Source organism: Diprion similis, chromosome 14, assembly GCF_021155765.1.
Source record: "Diprion similis isolate iyDipSimi1 chromosome 14, iyDipSimi1.1, whole genome shotgun sequence".
Taxonomy (NCBI): domain Eukaryota; kingdom Metazoa; phylum Arthropoda; class Insecta; order Hymenoptera; family Diprionidae; genus Diprion; species Diprion similis.
In genome coordinates, this window is record NC_060118.1 from 5,259,564 (window position 1) to 5,278,408 (window position 18,845).

General features: G+C 34.7%; 1 protein-coding gene across 1 annotated transcript; it reads left to right on the forward strand.

Moving 5' to 3' along the window:
• Window positions 1-1,668: 1,668 nt before the first annotated feature.
• On the forward strand, window positions 1,669-17,799 carry LOC124414447 (sodium channel protein Nach-like). Its single transcript, XM_046895392.1, has 11 exons — window positions 1,669-2,190; window positions 3,256-3,398; window positions 4,669-4,732; window positions 4,825-4,999; window positions 6,605-6,750; window positions 6,845-6,986; window positions 8,494-8,776; window positions 8,966-9,019; window positions 10,803-11,007; window positions 13,320-13,426; window positions 17,528-17,799. Exons 1-11 carry the CDS (start codon window positions 2,015-2,017, stop codon window positions 17,797-17,799), a joined length of 1,767 nt encoding a protein of 588 aa, XP_046751348.1. The 5' UTR covers window positions 1,669-2,014.
• The last annotated feature ends 1,046 nt before the right edge of the window (window positions 17,800-18,845 follow it).

The following is an 18,845-nucleotide window of genomic DNA, read 5'->3' on the forward strand; positions in this document are numbered from 1 at the left end:
AACATATTTCCGCTTTTTATTTTCTCTTTCTCTGTTTGTATTTATTCTTGAGTCTCACTCTAATACATATTATATGAAATTAGGAAATCACTTTTGCATAGAATTTTCAGAATTAAGAATAGGATACTAGATTTCAAGTTAAACGGGAGTTCCTCTTTAAATGAAACTACAAACAGGAGTTAAAGAAAAACCCGGACGTGATGTAATTTTGGAGTATTTTTCCTAGTTTCAGCGAGTAAAAATCTACGCTAAACAGTACAAAAACCTGTGCAGTTTTTGGATTGCAGACTTGTGTTATTGGAAAAAAAGAACCATTTGTTTTACATAATGGTAGGCCGTCTGTTCTATAATCGTAATAATCTTACTTAATAATTGTGTATATCAAAGTCTGATACGAATCGTATATACCGTGTGTCCATGAGGAAATTGCGCACCTTATGCCCGTGCGTCAAGTCGTTCGAATTTTGTTGTTCGACAGTTACCGCCTGATTGAGCAGCCCACGCAATACCAATCGTGACTGTCAGAAAATGTCCCTAGGAGCCCACAATTAGTGGTGGTTTTTGTTCACAGAAAACTCTGTATCCGAAAGAATTATGAGGCTGACTTTGGTTTTTACACTACTGTATTGATTAATGTTTGGAAAAAGCTTTACTTCATATTTGCAGGAATGTCTGAAATTCAGTGAATCATAATAAGGCAAAATGCATTCATACCTATTTTGATAAATTAACTAGATACTTCAAAGTCACTATACCTTGTATCCATGAACAAACTGAACACGTGATGCGCATGCGTTAAGTCGGTCGAATTTGATTGGTCGTCAGTTACCGCCTGATTGAGTAACCGACGCAATACCAATCGCCACTGTCAGAAAATGTCCCTAGGAGCCCACGATTAGCTGTGGCACGCGCATCACGTGCGCACTTTGTTCATGGATACAAGGTATAAGCTGTGGATCGTTTCAATAAATTATAATGTGAAATGTAGCTTGAACATCTTGTTATAATAAGGTCAGATCTGACATTATATCTTACCAGATATGATAAAACACACACGCAGTCACATCTGAAATTAAATACGGTCAAGTGTAATCAAATCTGACTCTCATAATTGTATCGAACCGGATTTAAAATAATATCTTGATATAGAATCAATTTTATAAAAGGGCTATATAGGTATAACACGATCTAGTCAGATATAACTTCAGATCCTGTCGTGTATAATTTTATCTGATTATACATGACCGAGTTTCACAATGAATCGAGTATTTTTTTTTATGTCCTGACGCTCTTTTTCTGTATTAAAATTAATTATCAGAATTAATATGATCGTTGTTTAAGAATAACCCTTTTCCACAATTCAGCGCACGAGCTAAAATTAGAGAAATCTGTGATTTTGTCTGGTTGAAACGATCGATTATCCTGCAAGCGAAAAATAGCCCGACGTACCGAATTTCAGATTCATTTTATTTTGATATCGCACAACTATAATTCACACGTTAATTCACGCCTTGTCGTCAAAATCACTTCGTCATTGCATTTAACGGTGGATTTTCGCGAGCAAATACATCGAGGCTGAGGTTTTTCTCACGGTCATCGTCACAGAACTCGAACCGGTATTTATTTGGGAATAAATTTTTTATTCGCTGTGTTATGTTTCAGTCACACAGTGTATTCACACAGCATTGGTCTTGGGTTCGACTGTGCAAATGGAAGGCGAAAACGTGCGACTAAAAGCGTAACCAGAGTAGAAGGTGGTGAGTAGTTCCGGTGGAATTTTTGGGCGAACTATGAAATATTCAGAAGAGAAAACCAGGTGGGAGGAAACCCAGAGAACGGAGGAAAACAACCGGGAAACGTGGTTAGAGTTTTAGTGTTGTACTACGTGAAACGAAATTCTGTCCCTCTGCTGGATTTGAATTATCCAGAGATTACATTCCTTGGAGAAATTATCCCGCGAATTCTAGTGACTTGAAAAACGTTCGAATTCGAAGTCTCTTTTACCGCAGAAAATATGCGGAGTATAAGCGAAACTATCGATCCTCCAAAAATTAACGGCTGGACTCGCCCAAAACGGCGTGAAAGTGTTCGATGTAGACCATTTGTTGAACAGCTCAAATTCTACTGTGAAAACTCAAGCTTGAATGGCTGCAAATATTTCACTGAACCAGGGCGACATTGGCTTGAGAGGTGAGAACGATAAAATGATATTTACTTTTAGCGCAATACATTTCGATCTGATTCAAATAAATGTAAGATAAATTGACCCTCCGAATGGCACCTACGCACCTTCGTTTCCTAATTATAATATGTGTATCAGTATTTAGCACCATACGATTTGTAATTAATCACATTTTGATTACAGATTACAAATTACAACACGTGCGACATTTGTAATTAAAGTAAACTGAATAAAAAATGCCATTTTTTTCTTCTTTGAATTGTATTCAATACTTTTTGTACTCAGAAGAAAATAGAATGTAGATTGCAATTGCATTTTGTAATACTTATTCATTTCGTCTTTCATTTGCCCGCAATTACAATGTAATTTGTATTTCATTTTGACCTTATTTATACAAAAGATTAATATAATTAATATTTTATTTCAAATCAATTATGATTGCAAAATGTGATCAGCATTTTATTTTTTCCAATTACAAAGTACGAAAGTCTTTTGTATTTCATTACTAGGTTCAACTACAAATTATACACGTGACTTGTATGCTACTGTGATTTCAATTACAAATTGTACTTGTAAGTACATAATTGTCACAATTTTGCCAACTGAAAATAGAATGCATATGTATTAAATTTGTATTTTGTAATCGGATAGAAATGAAATACAAATTATATTTGCAATTAGTATTTGATTTCGGTTATAATCAAGATATCATTTTAGTTACAATTATTGCAAGTAATTGATATCTTTTCTTGGATCGAGTAGAAATTTCAAATTCATCTTCATCCGACTAAATTATTAGTATTAGTATGAAAGTATCCAGCCAAATTACTATTTTGTAATACAATCCATCACTACATTATTGTGATTTCATTTTCTTTTTTCCAATTACAAAATACGAAAGTCTTTTATATTTCATGACTAGGTTCAATTACAAATTACACATATACTTGACTTGTATTTCATTGTGATTTTAATTACAAATTGTACTTGTAAGTACATAATTGTCACAATTTTTCCCAATTATTGTTTTCTTGCATGCACCTATACCTCTAATGTATATTTCATTCTTCTAGAACAATTTGGGTGATTGTTTACGTCGTGATGATTTTTGGGGCAGCTTACGTCGTCTTTGATGTATACGCTGAGTACAAAAGATCTCCAATTATAACTACCGAGGACAACGATCCGTATCCTACAAGTAACGTTGCATTTCCTGGTACGTACTTTATTTCACGGTGTATTTCTACCATATTTTACATTATTACATTTACATTGTCGTCTTACATTTTGATAGCATTTCGAAAATGTGAACACATCTGACCTAAGTAACACATAGCAAAATATCTGAAATTGGTCGGCAATGATTAAATACGTTGGCCAAATATCTAAAAAAAATGATACCAGACAAATTGAATGTAGCATCTAATCAGACAACTTAAAAATGTCTGAAAACAGTTTTTTTTTAATCTGGGATCCATACGAATGATTTAAGATCTAAATTAACCGTGTTGCTGTATGTCACTTAGGTTAGATTCGTTGACATTTTTGGAAATACAGTCAGGTCAAAAGCTACGCGCAAAATGTCTGAAAACGTAAATTTTAGTAATTAAATAACAAACATTATGTATATTTTCAATGTCAGACATTTTGTGATGTGGCAGTCTACCAATTTTTTTGACATTCATCATCTTTTTCTTCAATACTACGATCATCATCGAAGCCTGTACTTTATTCAGATACAGGAGGAAAATAACTTTCTTTGATTCATCCATTTATTAAATATATCACACATTTTCTATCGGGATTTTTTAGGCTTTGTATAAATCGGAGTCAACCTACGAAAAACAAGTTCTTAGGTTATTACAGAATAAGTTAATGTATCGGATCTCAAATTTTTAACACACAAGAGAGATTTTCTGAACCGATTCTTGAATGCCGACAATTGTAGAAACAATCGTGATATCATCTGAGGAAGATATTTTCTATATTTGCATGATCAAAATTTATCAGAGTAGAGATTCGATAAAATTTTATGTCTCGATAATGTGTGACAAAATTCAAAATTAGCATTTCATTTTGTCAAAAAAGTTTGTCTTTCTTATGGTATTTCATATATCTTAGGAAAAGTATCCTCGAAAGGCACGAAAGTGGAAAAGTACAAAAAAGAGTTTGTTTTTCGTTCTTCTATTAGTTTCGAGGTTATAAATTTGCCACGTGAATTACATAATTGCCGTAATAATGCATTTCGTAGAAAAATAGCTATCGAACATTCTCCTTTGAAATCAACTTCTTTCTGAAATTTTTAGCATCGATTGTGAATCAGCGGGTGACAAAAAACTTTTCGACGTATCTGAAGTGCTAAATCATAACCTATAACTTTGGAACGTTTAATCTTTTTAGATCGACAAACTGTGACCATTTACTTGTTCCTTTGTTTTTCATCTCATCGTAAAGGACCGAAGGTAATGAAATTTCGAAATTTGCAGCAATGGCCTTGTGTACTTTGAACCGAATTAGTTACAAATCTGCAAGCTCATTAGCCGAATCAATGTAAGAATATAAATGATACTATCATACGCAAGCAAAATTATCAGACTGGATTCCGTCAAGTAAAAGCGTCGTAATCATTTTCTGCATTACAGTTTCAAAGCAAATGTTTCAAACTTATCGTCACAGGAGATTCTGGGGCTGCTCAAGTACTTGGGACATTTGTATGATTACGACTACGAGTCATTCGAAACACAGCATCAAGCTCTCCACGATATGCTCAAGGTTTTTTACAACGGAGAGTATGATACTAACGAACTAATGAGAAATGTTAGTAGTTTTACAAAAACTTACATTAGTAGGGGTGGAGCGGGCGAAACGGGATAGGGGGGGGGGGGGTAAAATGGGGTACCCTTAAAATACTAAAAAGAAATTTTGTTTTTCGAAATGTTATGTAAATAGTAAAAAATAACTTCTATAAACATTATTGAGCATTATTTTGAATTTTCAAAAATGTATTCTCCGTGACGTGAATCATTTTATTTTCTTTGGTTACAATTAAAAAAGAAAGATTTAGATTCAATTGAGTCCTCGAATACTAAGTATTTCTGTAAGTACCCCCCCCCCCCCCCCCCCCCCCACCCCCACCCCCACACACATATGTAAGGACACTCCAACAATTATCAACAAATGAACGGGACGTCAAAAAATCGATTTTTCTGAAATTTGTACCTCCTGTACTGTGTTTTACGATTGAAATGTTAACCAAGTTTAAACTTTCTAGGACTTACCGTTCACGAGAAATGCCACATCAAAGTTTACTGTTTCCACCTAATTGAGGTTTAAACGCGAATTGTTTTCGTATCTTTGCCGACATAACAAAATTATGAAAAAATAGGTACCTTAAGTGAGAAATTCTTATCTTCCCGAATACGGTTTTTATTACTGGATAAATTTTGGGAATCAATCTAAAAAATACGCGGTTTTTCAGCAAAAAAAAAATACTTTTTTCATGCGCTACCAGAATTTACCTTACTTTTAGTAGATCGACCTTTTTTAAAATCAAAATCACTTTCAAAACTCGATGATCCTGGCTGAAACGAGTTATTCGGGGGTTTTTGGGGTCGCTGATCACAAAACCAAAGTCAGAATTGGATCATTTCCACATCCAAAATGCCGGATGTGAAATCGAAATCACTTTCAAAACTCAATGATCCTGGCTAAAACGAGTTATTCGGGGGTCTTGGGGTCGCTGATGACAAACCTAAAGTCGGAATTTGAAAGTTTCCAAATCCAAGATGGCGCATCCGATATGGTGGATAAAAATCAAAAAATCTATCAAAGTTCGATGCTTCTGGCCGGAACTTGCTACTTGGGGGTTTTCGGGCTTATAAGAATTAACTAAGATCACATGAAGTTGTAAATAAGCTGTGATAAAGCTAGGACATGGAAATTTTTGAGGTGAGACGCTGAGTATCCGACCTTGACTGAAAGGGTTAAAATGGCGGCTCCGTTGATTTTTCTATGGAGTTCTCGCATATAATCAGGTACAAGATTTATGTATCGTAATAGTTTACTACTCGTTTCGATTTATTAAAAAATCATCCATTTAAGTGGCCATTCAACAAATACCTGCGCTTTTTTAAACAATATCAGCCCCCCCCCCCAGATATAAATCTTATTGAAAAATTGTTCGACTAGCTCTTTCGGTGAGTTTTACATCTATGGATTCGTACCCCTTTCCTAAAATTTCAAGTCACACCGCGATGAGTATCAATATCGAAACCGCCAATTATGGGTCAAGGGAAAAAGTGGCACAAATTACGAAGCAAGCCTTCCTTTGTGTTGCAGGGTTGCAAATTACTGGTGCCAGTTGTTTGCTTACAAGCAATCGATTCGGAAGTAATTATGCAGATGTTTTGTTTGTTTCACCAGTTAACGCCGAAGTGTCACGAGGTTATTCTGAGCTGTACTTACCGAGGGGAGCTGATGCCGTGTACGAAACTTTTTACATTTCGAAAAACTCAGGACGGCTACTGCTGCACATTCAACTACGTTCGTCAGAGTGATGAGTTTATACCGTGAGATATTATATACGTATTGTAAATTAATTGCACATTAACTCGATTCTGGTACATGCAGTTCTGTCCGGTAATACCCAATTCTTGGAATTAGGGCATCTGGTTACAACAAAACCGGATTTCAAAGCAAAGTCTTACAAGCAACAGAACCAGGAGTTACTACTGGTCTGACTATTTTGATCGAACCTTTGCTTGACGATTACTACTACACAATACCACCAGGAAAAGGTTGGAAGGTCAGTGTTGGGCATTACCCGATTACAATTTGTAATTTCACATATTAATTACATTAAAATTTAATTTGTATATTAATTAAAATTACATGAATCATTTGTAACTGGGGCAAAACAAAATCAAAATTACATACGTATATTGTATTGAGGACGAAATAAGATGTCGGGAAAAATTGAAATAAGTCAAATATAAACTACAAATTACAAATGTAATTTGTAATTGAGACGACTGTTAAGGTGCTTATAAAGACGCGTTGTGCACCTCGAAAACGCGGGGATGCAAAACTCCTATACTGCTCAAAGCGATCAAAGTGAAACTTGGGCACTTAATGCCTTATTTTGGCAAAAAGTGGAGCGTCTTTTTACTTCCTTAAAATTTAGAAAAAAAATTTACAGATTAGTTACCACCCATAGAGATTGGCCAAATTTTCACCGTTGCACTGAATGGATCGACCTATCCGGTATGATGCCACTCGGCGGTGATGAAACACACATTTTGAACCCAGTCCCATGAGATTTGATGGTGAAATGACGAAATGGCAGCTGACCTGGTTTTCGATTACGAAGAACACCGAAATCTCATTTTAGCGATATTTGTTACCGACTTTTCACACTTGCCGCTAATTTTTTACCGACATTACACGCATACATTACCGGCACGAGCGTATTGTCGGTAACAAATGTCGCCAAAATGAGATTTCGGTGTACTTCGTAATTGAAAACCAGATCAGCTACCATTTCGTCATTTCACCATCAAATCTCATGGGACTGGGCTCAAAATGTATGTTTCATCACCGCCGAGTAGCCTCATACCGAATAGTTCGATCCGGTTTGATCCGATTCGAAAGTTGTGTCACTCAGTTTTAATTACTGCGCTAATTCTTAGTATTTACAACATAGTCTTGAGAACGTGGCTCCATTAGGGGTGTTACAAAAAAAAAAAAAAAAAAAAAAAAAAAATGAAATTTTTTTTTTTTTAACGCTCACCTGAATTTCGGTAAAGCGTCTTAAATAGAATATGCCAGTCAAATATGAGCTCTTGATATTTATATTTAGAGGTGCCTATTTTATTTTTTTCATTTTCCCTCGAAATAACACATAAAAAGAAAGAAATTTTGTATCTTGGTATGTTTTTATAGAGCGTGAAATTCGCATGGAGAATCTGTATTCAGATAGTTTATAATTCAAACCGTTTACGAGAAAAAAAAATATTCAAGAATTTTTTGTTTTTCTTAACGTGTTATTTGAATGGAAAATGAAAGAAAAACAAAACAGGTAACTCTAATATCAATATCAAAAGCTCATATTTGGCTGAAATGTTCTATTTGAGATGCTTTACGAAAATTTAATGCGCGTTTGAAAGACAAAAAAAAATGTTGTCGTATATCCGATGCTTCATAAATACTCATCACCGAAATGTAGTATATTCACAGTAATTGGTTGACTTTAATTTTCTCCATTTATTCACTTCCCAAAAATTTACGAATTGCTTGAATTTATTTGTCCTTAGGTAATTATATTCAATTCCGAGGATTATCCTGATAATCCAAGTGGTGGGGTAATTGAACAAATGATATCCCCGTCAACGGAAACGTATTTGATGCTAGAAGCGATAGTGTTTTTTACGCCGGACGAAATAATCAGTTATCCTGTAGAGAAGCGGAAATGCATATTTAATACGGAACTGCAAAAATTATTCACAGGATATACGTACAGCGATTGTATAGTAAACTGTCGCGTTGACGATATATGGGAGACGTGTAATTGCCTGCCCTTTTTTTTTCCTAAGAGAGGTGAGTGTAGATCTATATCTATGGCAGAGCTTTGTGCTTTAACCTTGAGCCGTTTCTACAAATAAATTAATAATAATAATAAAAAAAAAAAAAGGTGTGTAAAGGGAAAGCTAGAGGATAATTTTATGATCAATCCTATACACTGCAGGAAAATGTGATTGATTGTCTACACGCGATTTTGTTTTACAGATGATCGTAGAACCTGTGATATGACTGACCTTCCGTGTTTGAACAGCAATAAATGTAAGCCTGAACAATTATGGTTCTCTAGTACTTACAATATCATTCATTTTAGCTGTATATTACATGAAACGTACTAGAACGGAAAATACATCAGCGATGGTCTTTGTGAGTTTTTTCCAAATTTTCTAGGTTGGATGAAAGATCATTGAAGATGAAAGCAAGTGTCTTATATTACAGAATTTGTAGGCAAAAAACAACAAAAAATGGTAAATTGAAAATTTGCCAGAGATTTCTTCTTAAAATTTCTAATCGTGCAATATTTCCACGAAAAGTTCATTTTCCGACGGTTTTACGATGATGATTTTTGTTTACGAACATTTTTCACTCTAAAAACTCCTGAAACTATTCCTTACACGTTTCAGCTCAGTAAACCTTGAAAATGAAGTGGAAATAATATTTCTTACTCATTTTATGTCTCGTTAGTCTGAAGAGTGAAAATTGAAGGAAACACCCCAACAAAGATGTTGTCTTTCATATGTCACGAGTGTAACATTCAGTTTAAAATTATTCGGTACACATTGTGAAAATTACGAAAATTAGTAAACAACAGGTACTTCAAGTTTGGTTTTTGTTTTCATGTTCAACTCTACAATCGGTCGTCGGAAACACCGAAACGAGAATGTATAAAGTATATCGGTTTTTTATGTTCTCAGTAATGTTGCTATCAACAAATAAATGTGCAATTTTTGTTCGCCTGAAAATTGTTTATTACAGAATAGTTTATTGTACACGAAAATTGTGTTTCCTCCTTATACAGCTGTTAAATCGCATTTTAATTTAAAAGCTCCAAGCTAGATTGTCATCAGCTGTACATAGACTGTTTAGCAATTCTTGGCTAGAATATCACTGAATTTCTGTGAAAAAATCAATTCAGCAACAATATACGGAGAGGTATTGCTTAGTACAAATAGTTCTGAATCAGAATTAACTGCAGCGATTTAAGCGTTTTAGAATTATTTTAAAAAAATTCTCCGGACGCCGTCGATAAATAGAATTTCTTTCTTCTTAGTTAATAAATTTATTTTACCCATTTTATTCCCCAGATACCGTTGACAAGCAGAATTTCTTTTTCCCTAATTTGGTAATCCGACTCCGTTTCTGACATACGAGGACATAATTCGATATAGAATTTTTCACCCTACACTATAGTCAAGTCATTTTATATCTTTCGATAGCAGTTTTTGAGGAAATGCGAAAAACGTCAAACTTCACCGTTTTCTCGAAACACCGGCTGAGCAGCTCAAAAATGACTAGATTTCAGATCCTGAGAGTCGAAATCCCCTATACACAAAAATGCAGCTAAAATCCGACTATTTTTAATTCAGACCTATTTTTACTGGACTACAAAACGTTACTTTTGAGTAACTTGGATTTTTTTCCAATTCTTTTTTTTTTCTTGCAAAACACTGCGTATAAAACTCTGTTCAATATTACCGATTGGAGACTTGATTTTCTCCTCTCCAGACCAGCCTCCTCAAAGCAAATATAAGTATTGAGTAAAAGTTCCCTTATGTAGCGTAGAGTTTGTCAAAATTGTCTCGGGTCCATGAAGGGTCAAGGTGTCGATTGATAGGTCAATCGAACGAAACGAAGCGATTCTCATCCGAGTTATGGCCGTCACAGGGAACGAAACCACTTTTCGATTTGGCCAAATTCTCGCATCCATCGATCCGAGGGAGAAAAATAGGCGTGTAGCCAGAGGTTCAAAAAGTTTCCCGCCAGGGCGCTACTTCTAGTTCCGCTCTCATGGCTTCGGTACTGAGCGAAACTTGTACCATTTCAGCGAAATGGTGGGTCCTCTTTCCTCACGAAGTTGCTGCCGACGAAACAAATCTCAACCGTGAAAGCTACTACAGAGCGATGAAGTACGAGGCTGTCACGGGTATTGACTGCAGCGAATGTTATCCAGCCTGTAACGATATCCGTTACTTTGTTTGGAATAGCGTCACCAGCCTAACCGCAGGAGCGGATTTTCCCGGCAATATCGCGTAATTCAAACATTTCTATCTATGGGCAAGTCCACTAATTACACCGGGAGTTTCCATGTCAACGCTGCAGTATGTTGGGTTGCCTATCACTAGGGGGAACAAATATCGGTAAAACAGACCTACTGAGTCGTAATAACTTCAACATGACTCCGGAACCGGACACTGAATGCTTCTGCATAGGTCACACTTAGGATAGGTAGTAAACAACGAAACAATTGCTTGACCAAATCCGCACAAATTAGCAACACCGACAGTTTTAGCTCAATCGCAAGGGCTTTAAACGCGCTCACTACCGATAACTTAGTAGGTCTGTGTTACCCGTAATTGTTTCCCTTAGTGATAGGCAACTCAACATACTGCGGTATTTACTCGGAAATATCCGGTGTAATTATAAGATGCTAAAATCCTTTAAGTTTGAAATATTTAGCTCTTACGATTCAGGAGAAAGGCGTTGATCAATTTACACACTTTGAACAATTTGATTTTTGCATGGGGTGAATTTTCATCGTATCCTTATCGTTGTAAAAATATGAATCAACGTGTGAGCGATGTAAAAGAGTCGGAATCTTTTGGGCATGCAATCTGTTCTAGACTAGATGCTCAAGAACAGTGCGAAACACGTTTTTTGTAAGGAAAACCTTTTTTTATATTCTTCAGCTTCAGTCTTAAATTCATGATTTTTGTTTGAAAGTTTATAGTTTTTTTTTCTTTGTGAAAAAATTTTCTCGTAAAAACTTATTTTCCGTTACGGTCAAAGTTTTTCTCGCACGATTTCTTTTGATATTGGGCAACTTGGTGACAAAAAATCGCAGGTAAAATTTGAAAAAACCATTTCGAAGAAAAAGTTTCACGCTACAGAATGGCTGCCTTAAAAATTGAAAGCAAAATTCTGTTCAGCGCGTATGATCGCACGAAATCAAAGTTCTATTTTACAAATTTGACATGAGTGAGTTGAAGATAGGTTTATTAGAGAAAAATGCGTAGGGAATAAATTTAGAAAATGGACCTTGAAATTTACGTAAAGTTACAGCGTTTCAATTTCCAACCAAAATATGTGGCTTCTATTTGACAAATGAAATTCTCGGAGGATTAAGAAGGCTGGTGGTAAATCCCCACCGAGTACTGAATTAAGCTTTTGGATGTCTAGATCAAATAGTCTCGGCGTCTGACTTTGGAGATAAATATGTGTAACCGAAAGGTTACAAATGAGTCTTTTTCCTCCATTTCCACCAAATTCGTGTGTCAGAATGACTATGCTATTTGAAACGTACAGTATCAAGATTTATTTTTCCTCAAAGTGCCCCATTTCAAGAGTACCATTCACAAATTTTAAGACAAAATATAAAAAATTGAGAACTGTATATTCTTTTTAAGTGAAATATTTTATTTTTCAAAAAACAACGCTGGATTCTTATTCTAGAATTTTCGAAGTACATATGTACATAACCTTCTGAAATCCGATGTGTGTCAATTTGACCCAGTATGGAAACGAAAGGTTAATTTCCATCCAAATTTTGTTAGAAATGTGCTTTTCCATGCATATGATAAGTTAAAAACTCTAAATTTTATAATCGAAAATATTCGAGATAAAATTTTTTCTATCTGTACACAGACAACATGCATATCCGTTTAGGCTCTCAGAAATTTTCAAATAGCCATAGTTGAAATAACCAGAATAATCGGCTGCGTCTCGAATTCGAGATGAATTGACCGAGTCTGTCTGAATCACGAGTTTGCAAAATCGAAAAAAGTCATTCGAAAAAATATCCAGTCAAAAATGATTGAGCTCTAGTATTTTCAACTCCAATTCCGATGTTTTGAACCCATTTTTTCATCGTAGATATCTGCAGATATTTACGATGCAGATTGACCGACTTTTTTTTCTATAAATAGCTGTGTACAAAATGAAAAAAAAATTGCGTAAGTAGAGTACAACAGATGTTCGTCAACAGTTACATTAGTGAAGTATGACTGTACTCTAACGTAATATTTATCGAGTGTTCTTCGGTCAATTTTCGAGGATTTCTTGAATTAGTGAAATGAGTTTAAAACATTAGAATCGGATAAAAAACGCTAGAGTTTGATCATTTCAAATGTTTGAATTCAAAAAACTTTTTTCGAATTTTGAATATGTTTGGTTGGGTTATTCAACTTTTTGCAACTTCATTTCCATCACAAAGTAGGGATGCTATTCAATCCGTGCGATTCATCTTTGTGGGATCATTTGAAACACATTAACCGTTAGAAATTGTCCTCTTTTTTTGTCCTCTTGCAGGTAGTTGATCCTATTACATTTTATCTCTGTGTTCTAGGAATAACACCAATTCTTCGGACCGTAGCATCATCCACATATATTTTGGACATGACTCTGTACCCAGATTAAAGCAGGACGTCATATATTATTGGTACGAGCTGCTAAGTGAGTAAGCCTTTTCAGTTTTTCCTCTCTTGCCACACAAGGCACTAAGTAATCACTTAAGAGGTCCACCCAAATGACGAGCAAAAAAAAAAAAAAAAAAGGATTTTTTCAAGAATTTTTTTAATAAGTTTTAACTGTAAATATTGATATAGGCTCTGTCAGGCTTAACAAATACACTCTAGAATTACATTAAAAATAAATTTATTGATTTTAATATCTTTTTATACACGAAAATCGTAGTTGAAAATCAGTCTGAAAAAATGTAGGTCTGCGATGTTGATGATTTCTCAGAGATGGTTAACCTGAAACCAAAAAATCAAACAGTTTTAGAATCAGCATGTTAATGGCCTTGGATTGAATCATGCGATTTTTGATATTTGCAAAATTTCGGCCATTGTTTGAAAAAGTTGAAACAAACCGCGTTTTTATGCCGTTTTTTGCAAAAAAATGTTCATGCTCCAACTTGAAAAATCTTGAGTTCACCTTGAGAAAAAAAGATCCTGCACGTTTCAATTCTCTATTTCACTATTAAAGGGTTCCGGCAGAATTTAAAAATAATTTTTTGTTTCAACTTTTCTGTCTATTCGTTTTCCTAATGGAATAAGATTCCATTTTTTCTCGAACCTTGATTGTTTTGAATTTCATAACGATTAAAAAAAAAAAAAATCTAATCGTAAACAAATAAAACATTTTCAATTTTTCGTGATGGAATAAGCAACATGGCGTATAAAAAAAAAACATAGCCTAGAAATCAGTAAATAAAATTTTTTAAAGTAGTCCGGAATAAAAATTTAAGAAATCAAAATAGTCATAAATAATAAATTGAATATAAAAAAAAGAAACAACTAAAAAAAATAATTATTTTACAAATCTGCTGGCACCCCTTAATAGTGAGATAGAGCATTGAAACTTTCAGGATCTTTTTTTTCAAGGTGAACTCAAGATTTTTCAAGTTGGAGCTTGAACTTTTTTTTTAACGGCCACCCTAATGTATATGTACATATTTTTAAAAACCAATTCTTTGGAAGTCGTTCCGAACTGCTTAATAATGATATTTTCTCTGATGTTCCGTCACATTAACGTTACTAACTTCAACCTCGTATATATTCGGTTTATATCATTTTCGTGCTTAATATGCAATAACAGCTGCTTGAGCAAATCCAGGATTAGCTTAGAGGCACATCGCTTATCACATCTTGCACGGATTGTTCGGAATATTCAGTTGAAATAGAATCATATTTCAATGCTATTCAATTGAAATCCGGAGGCATCGACTTTCCTTCCATGCGTAGAATTGCGGATGGATTAAACTGCCACATTGCTTCAATTACTAAACAATCGATGTTGTTGAAAAAACTTAGAATTTTAAGAAAGGTGGACACTTTACTTGGCACGTAAATGAGTGATTTCAATTACCCAGTAATTTCCGTTAATTCTAAATGTTAGCCCTGATTTCCTATAATTTCATAGCAATCTAGGGGATTTTCAGTGATTTCCGGACAAAATAGAATGACAGGAAATCACCATAAGTTACCAAAAATCACTAGATACTGCCTGTAATGCTGGAAAATCATTAGACATTAACGAAAATCACACGACGATACAGAAATCAATAGAATGTTATAGAATTGAAATCGTTTATCATTTACTGAAAGGCTTAGAACTATTTTTATGATTTCTTGCAACTCTCCCACGCAATTTCTTCAACTTTAGAGTTTTTGCAATGATTTTAATCAACGAAATTGGTTCCCGGTGATTTCACTGAGAAAAAAGATCTGATAAATTAAGAAAATATATGTTTTGTTAAGGAAAATTTTTTTCACCCTGTATCGTCGCCTCTGATTTAACTGAAACTGTTGTTCAATCAATAGAATCATATTTCTTGACTCAAACATATTATAATTCAGTGAAAACAATTTCTTGGACCATTACACAGAACTTTTCATGCAACAAAATATCAGACTCGAATTAATCATGAGATAAGTATACATATTTGATTCAATGCTTTTTTCCTGACAATTTATTCGTGACATTCGAATAAATCAGTTAAAAATAATCCCTCCAACCGAACGTTCCTTTACTTAACGTATAGGTATAAATTCCCAAATGAATCAATCGAATATATCTCTCTTTTATTTTGTTATGATAAGATCTTTGCATATTTTCACAAGATCTCTCAATATCATTTGGCAACAGCTTCTTATTATCGAGATAAGCGGGCTTGAAACTAAATAAGATAAGGTTGACAAAAATTCTGTGTGATTTGCGATCAATTATAAGTTAGTTCGGGTGTCAAAAAGCATGTATAAAAAACATCAACTTGAATTTTAAATATGACCTGTCGAACCCCTCTATCAATGATTGATTCCATTTGAACCGAAATTGCATTCACGATAGTGAAAAAACAAAGTTTTTTTTGTTATAAAAAAAAAATATTTCAAATATTGATGTTATATTTTCTGATACTCAAATAAAAAAATCTCATAGCAGATCCAGTTATAAAAAATCTCAATTTCGTAAAACCAACAAATGTCTTGTCGATTGATCAGCATGACATAAGAGTTCCATAACAAATTTTTGCTATTTCCTAAACTATTTTGTAGCGAGAGTAGCAAAAACAGAAAAAAACGAATCAGTCGAAAAAATATAAAGTATAATCGTAAATGCTAAATGCTTAGACTAATCCTCCAATGAGTTGAACGAATCATCTGTTCTCTCTAATCACAGCTCTGTAATGAGAATTAAGTCGTATTCCTGAATCACTGTCTGTATTCTACACGCGAAGCTCACTTAATATAAGCAGTAGGTTGAACCCTTGAGGTGGGTCGTTCTTAAGCACTCTTCAGTAAAACGTTGACGACGCGATATTGCACGGCGAGATATTCAAGATTATCAACCTATAGCGTAAGTGGCGATAAAAAGAGATGCGAATGTACCTAATGCCTGTACATATATAATGTCTACACCCAAGTATTTATGTACCAACTATCTATCAATAACGTCCATAGCTGGGCTTGTGTCTCTCATTCATCTGCGTGTTATCGCGGAAAGATTTTCATGCTCCAACTTGAAAAATCTTGAGTTCACCTTGAGAAAAAAAGATCCTGCACGTTTCAATTCTCTATTTCACTATTAAAGGGTTCCGGCAGAATTTAAAAATAATTTTTTGTTTCAACTTTTCTGTCTATTCGTTTTCCTAATGGAATAAGATTCCATTTTTTCTCGAACCTTGATTGTTTTGAATTTCATAACGATTAAAAAAAAAAAAAATCTAATCGTAAACAAATAAAACATTTTCAATTTTTCGTGATGGAATAAGCAACATGGCGTATAAAAAAAAAACATAGCCTAGAAATCAGTAAATAAAATTTTTTAAAGTAGTCCGGAATAAAAATTTAAGAAATCAAAATAGTCATAAATAATAAATTGAATATAAAAAAAAGAAACAACTAAAAAAAATAATTATTTTACAAATCTGCTGGCACCCCTTAATAGTGAGATAGAGCATTGAAACTTTCAGGATCTTTTTTTTCAAGGTGAACTCAAGATTTTTCAAGTTGGAGCTTGAACTTTTTTTGTTTTTTTGTGGGCTTGTGTCTCTCATTCATCTGCGTGTTATCGCGGAAAGATTTTCTAACGCTATTCAAATAGCGCGCGTAACGACGTCGTTGTATGGTGACACGTGACGCACGTCTAATGACTTGTATGTAACTCCTACTCTTACCGACCGAGCAAACTCACCTTTCTTCTTCTTATATTAAGTAAACAATCGAACGGAAAGGGTTAAAATTTCGTTGAAGTATTTGGTGCAAAATTATCTTTAATAGGATTGATTCTGTATTACAGTATATCGCTATGAAATACTCGTTCTAGAAGAATAAAATAACAATGTTTACTCATTTTTAAGCGGACTTCAATGTCACGAAATGAAAATCAGCTGATTACCCTCTTGGGATAACACGTTGCTCTAACCACTCCAGTACCAAAGATCCCAACAATAATCAAAGAATGACTTTATATCTTGAAGCGATCGATTTTATTGTTATTATTTTGCGTTTCCATCTGAACGGCTGGTTGACGAACCGTTTTTTATGTTTGAAGGTAACATCGGTGGAATTTGTGGTGTATTCGTGGGATTTAGTCTGATAAGTATACTCGAGCTGATCTTCTTCCTCTTAGCTCCGTTATTACCGACGAAGAAGGAGAGTACTCGGGTTAAAACGAATCGATTAAAGTGGCATCGGAACACAATGCAAGACGCCACTCTCTACTGGGAAGAAATGGGCTCGGTGAGGCGGTGGAGTATCCAGGAGCGAAAAGCTGCAGATAGATATCTACAATTAAATCCAGACATGGGGTTTCGTGATTCTTAACTTTTGAGGGGATCGGAAAGGTTTGAAAGAGCAAAGACGGGATAGAGTTGGAACGGCGTTTGAGGACTGGTGAATAATCACACATCAATTTTTCAAGCGAATTTATATTGATCGTATTAAGGTGCTTATAAAGACGCGTTGTACACCTCGAAAACGCGGGGATGCAAAACTCCTATACCGCTTAAGCGATTAGAGTGAAACTTGGGCAGTTAATGCCTTATTTTGGCAAAAAGTGGAGCGTCTTTTTACTTTTTCAAAATTTAGAAAAAAATTTTACAGAATGGTTACCACCCCCCAGAAATTGGCTAAATTTTCGCAGTTGCACTGAATGGATCAAACTATCCGGTATGATGCCACTCGACGGTGATGAAATACACATTTTGAGCCCAGTCCCATGAGATTTGATGGTAAAATGACGAAATGGCAGCTGATCTGGTTTTCGCTTACGAAGTACACCGAAATCTCATTTTGGCGACATTTGATACCGACATTATGCGCATAAGCTTTCTTATGTGCATAAGAAATTACCGACAAATGTCACCAAAATGAGATTTCGGTGTTCTTCGTGATTGAAAACCAGATCGGCTGCCATTTCGTCACTTCACTATCAAATCTCATGGGACTGGGCTCAAAATGTGTGTTTTATCACCGCCGAGTGGCATCATACCGGATAGTTCGATCCATTTAGTGCAACTGTGAAAATTTGGCCAATTTCTGTGGGTGGTCACCAATCTTTAAAATTTTTTTCCAAATTTTGAAAAAGTAAAAAGTCGGTCCACTTCTTGCCAAAATAAGGCATTAATCGCCCAAGTTTCACTCTGATCGCTTGAGCGGTATAGGAGTTTTGCATCTCCGCGTTTTCGAGGTGTACAACAGGTCTTTATAAGCATCTTAATCACTGGTTGAGGTTACAAAAATGTTAATAATCAAGGGAGATATTCCTAAGGCGTAACTGCTTTCTAATTTTTACAGTGATGTGGGGGATTGAAATTGGAATTTTTTGCAAGTCATCATTGTGCTGTTTTTCTCGTAAGATCTTCCCTCAC

Excerpts from the sequence above, each read along its gene's own strand:
- LOC124414447 (XM_046895392.1), top strand. The coding sequence starts at position 2,015 with ATGCGGAGTATAAGCGAAACTATCGATCCTCCAAAAATTAACGGCTGG. Across the intron at positions 4,733-4,824 it reads AGCTCATTAGCCGAATCAAT|TTTCAAAGCAAATGTTTCAA; the intron begins GTAAGAATATAA and ends TCTGCATTACAG. Across the intron at positions 6,987-8,493 it reads CACCAGGAAAAGGTTGGAAG|GTAATTATATTCAATTCCGA; the intron begins GTCAGTGTTGGG and ends ATTTGTCCTTAG.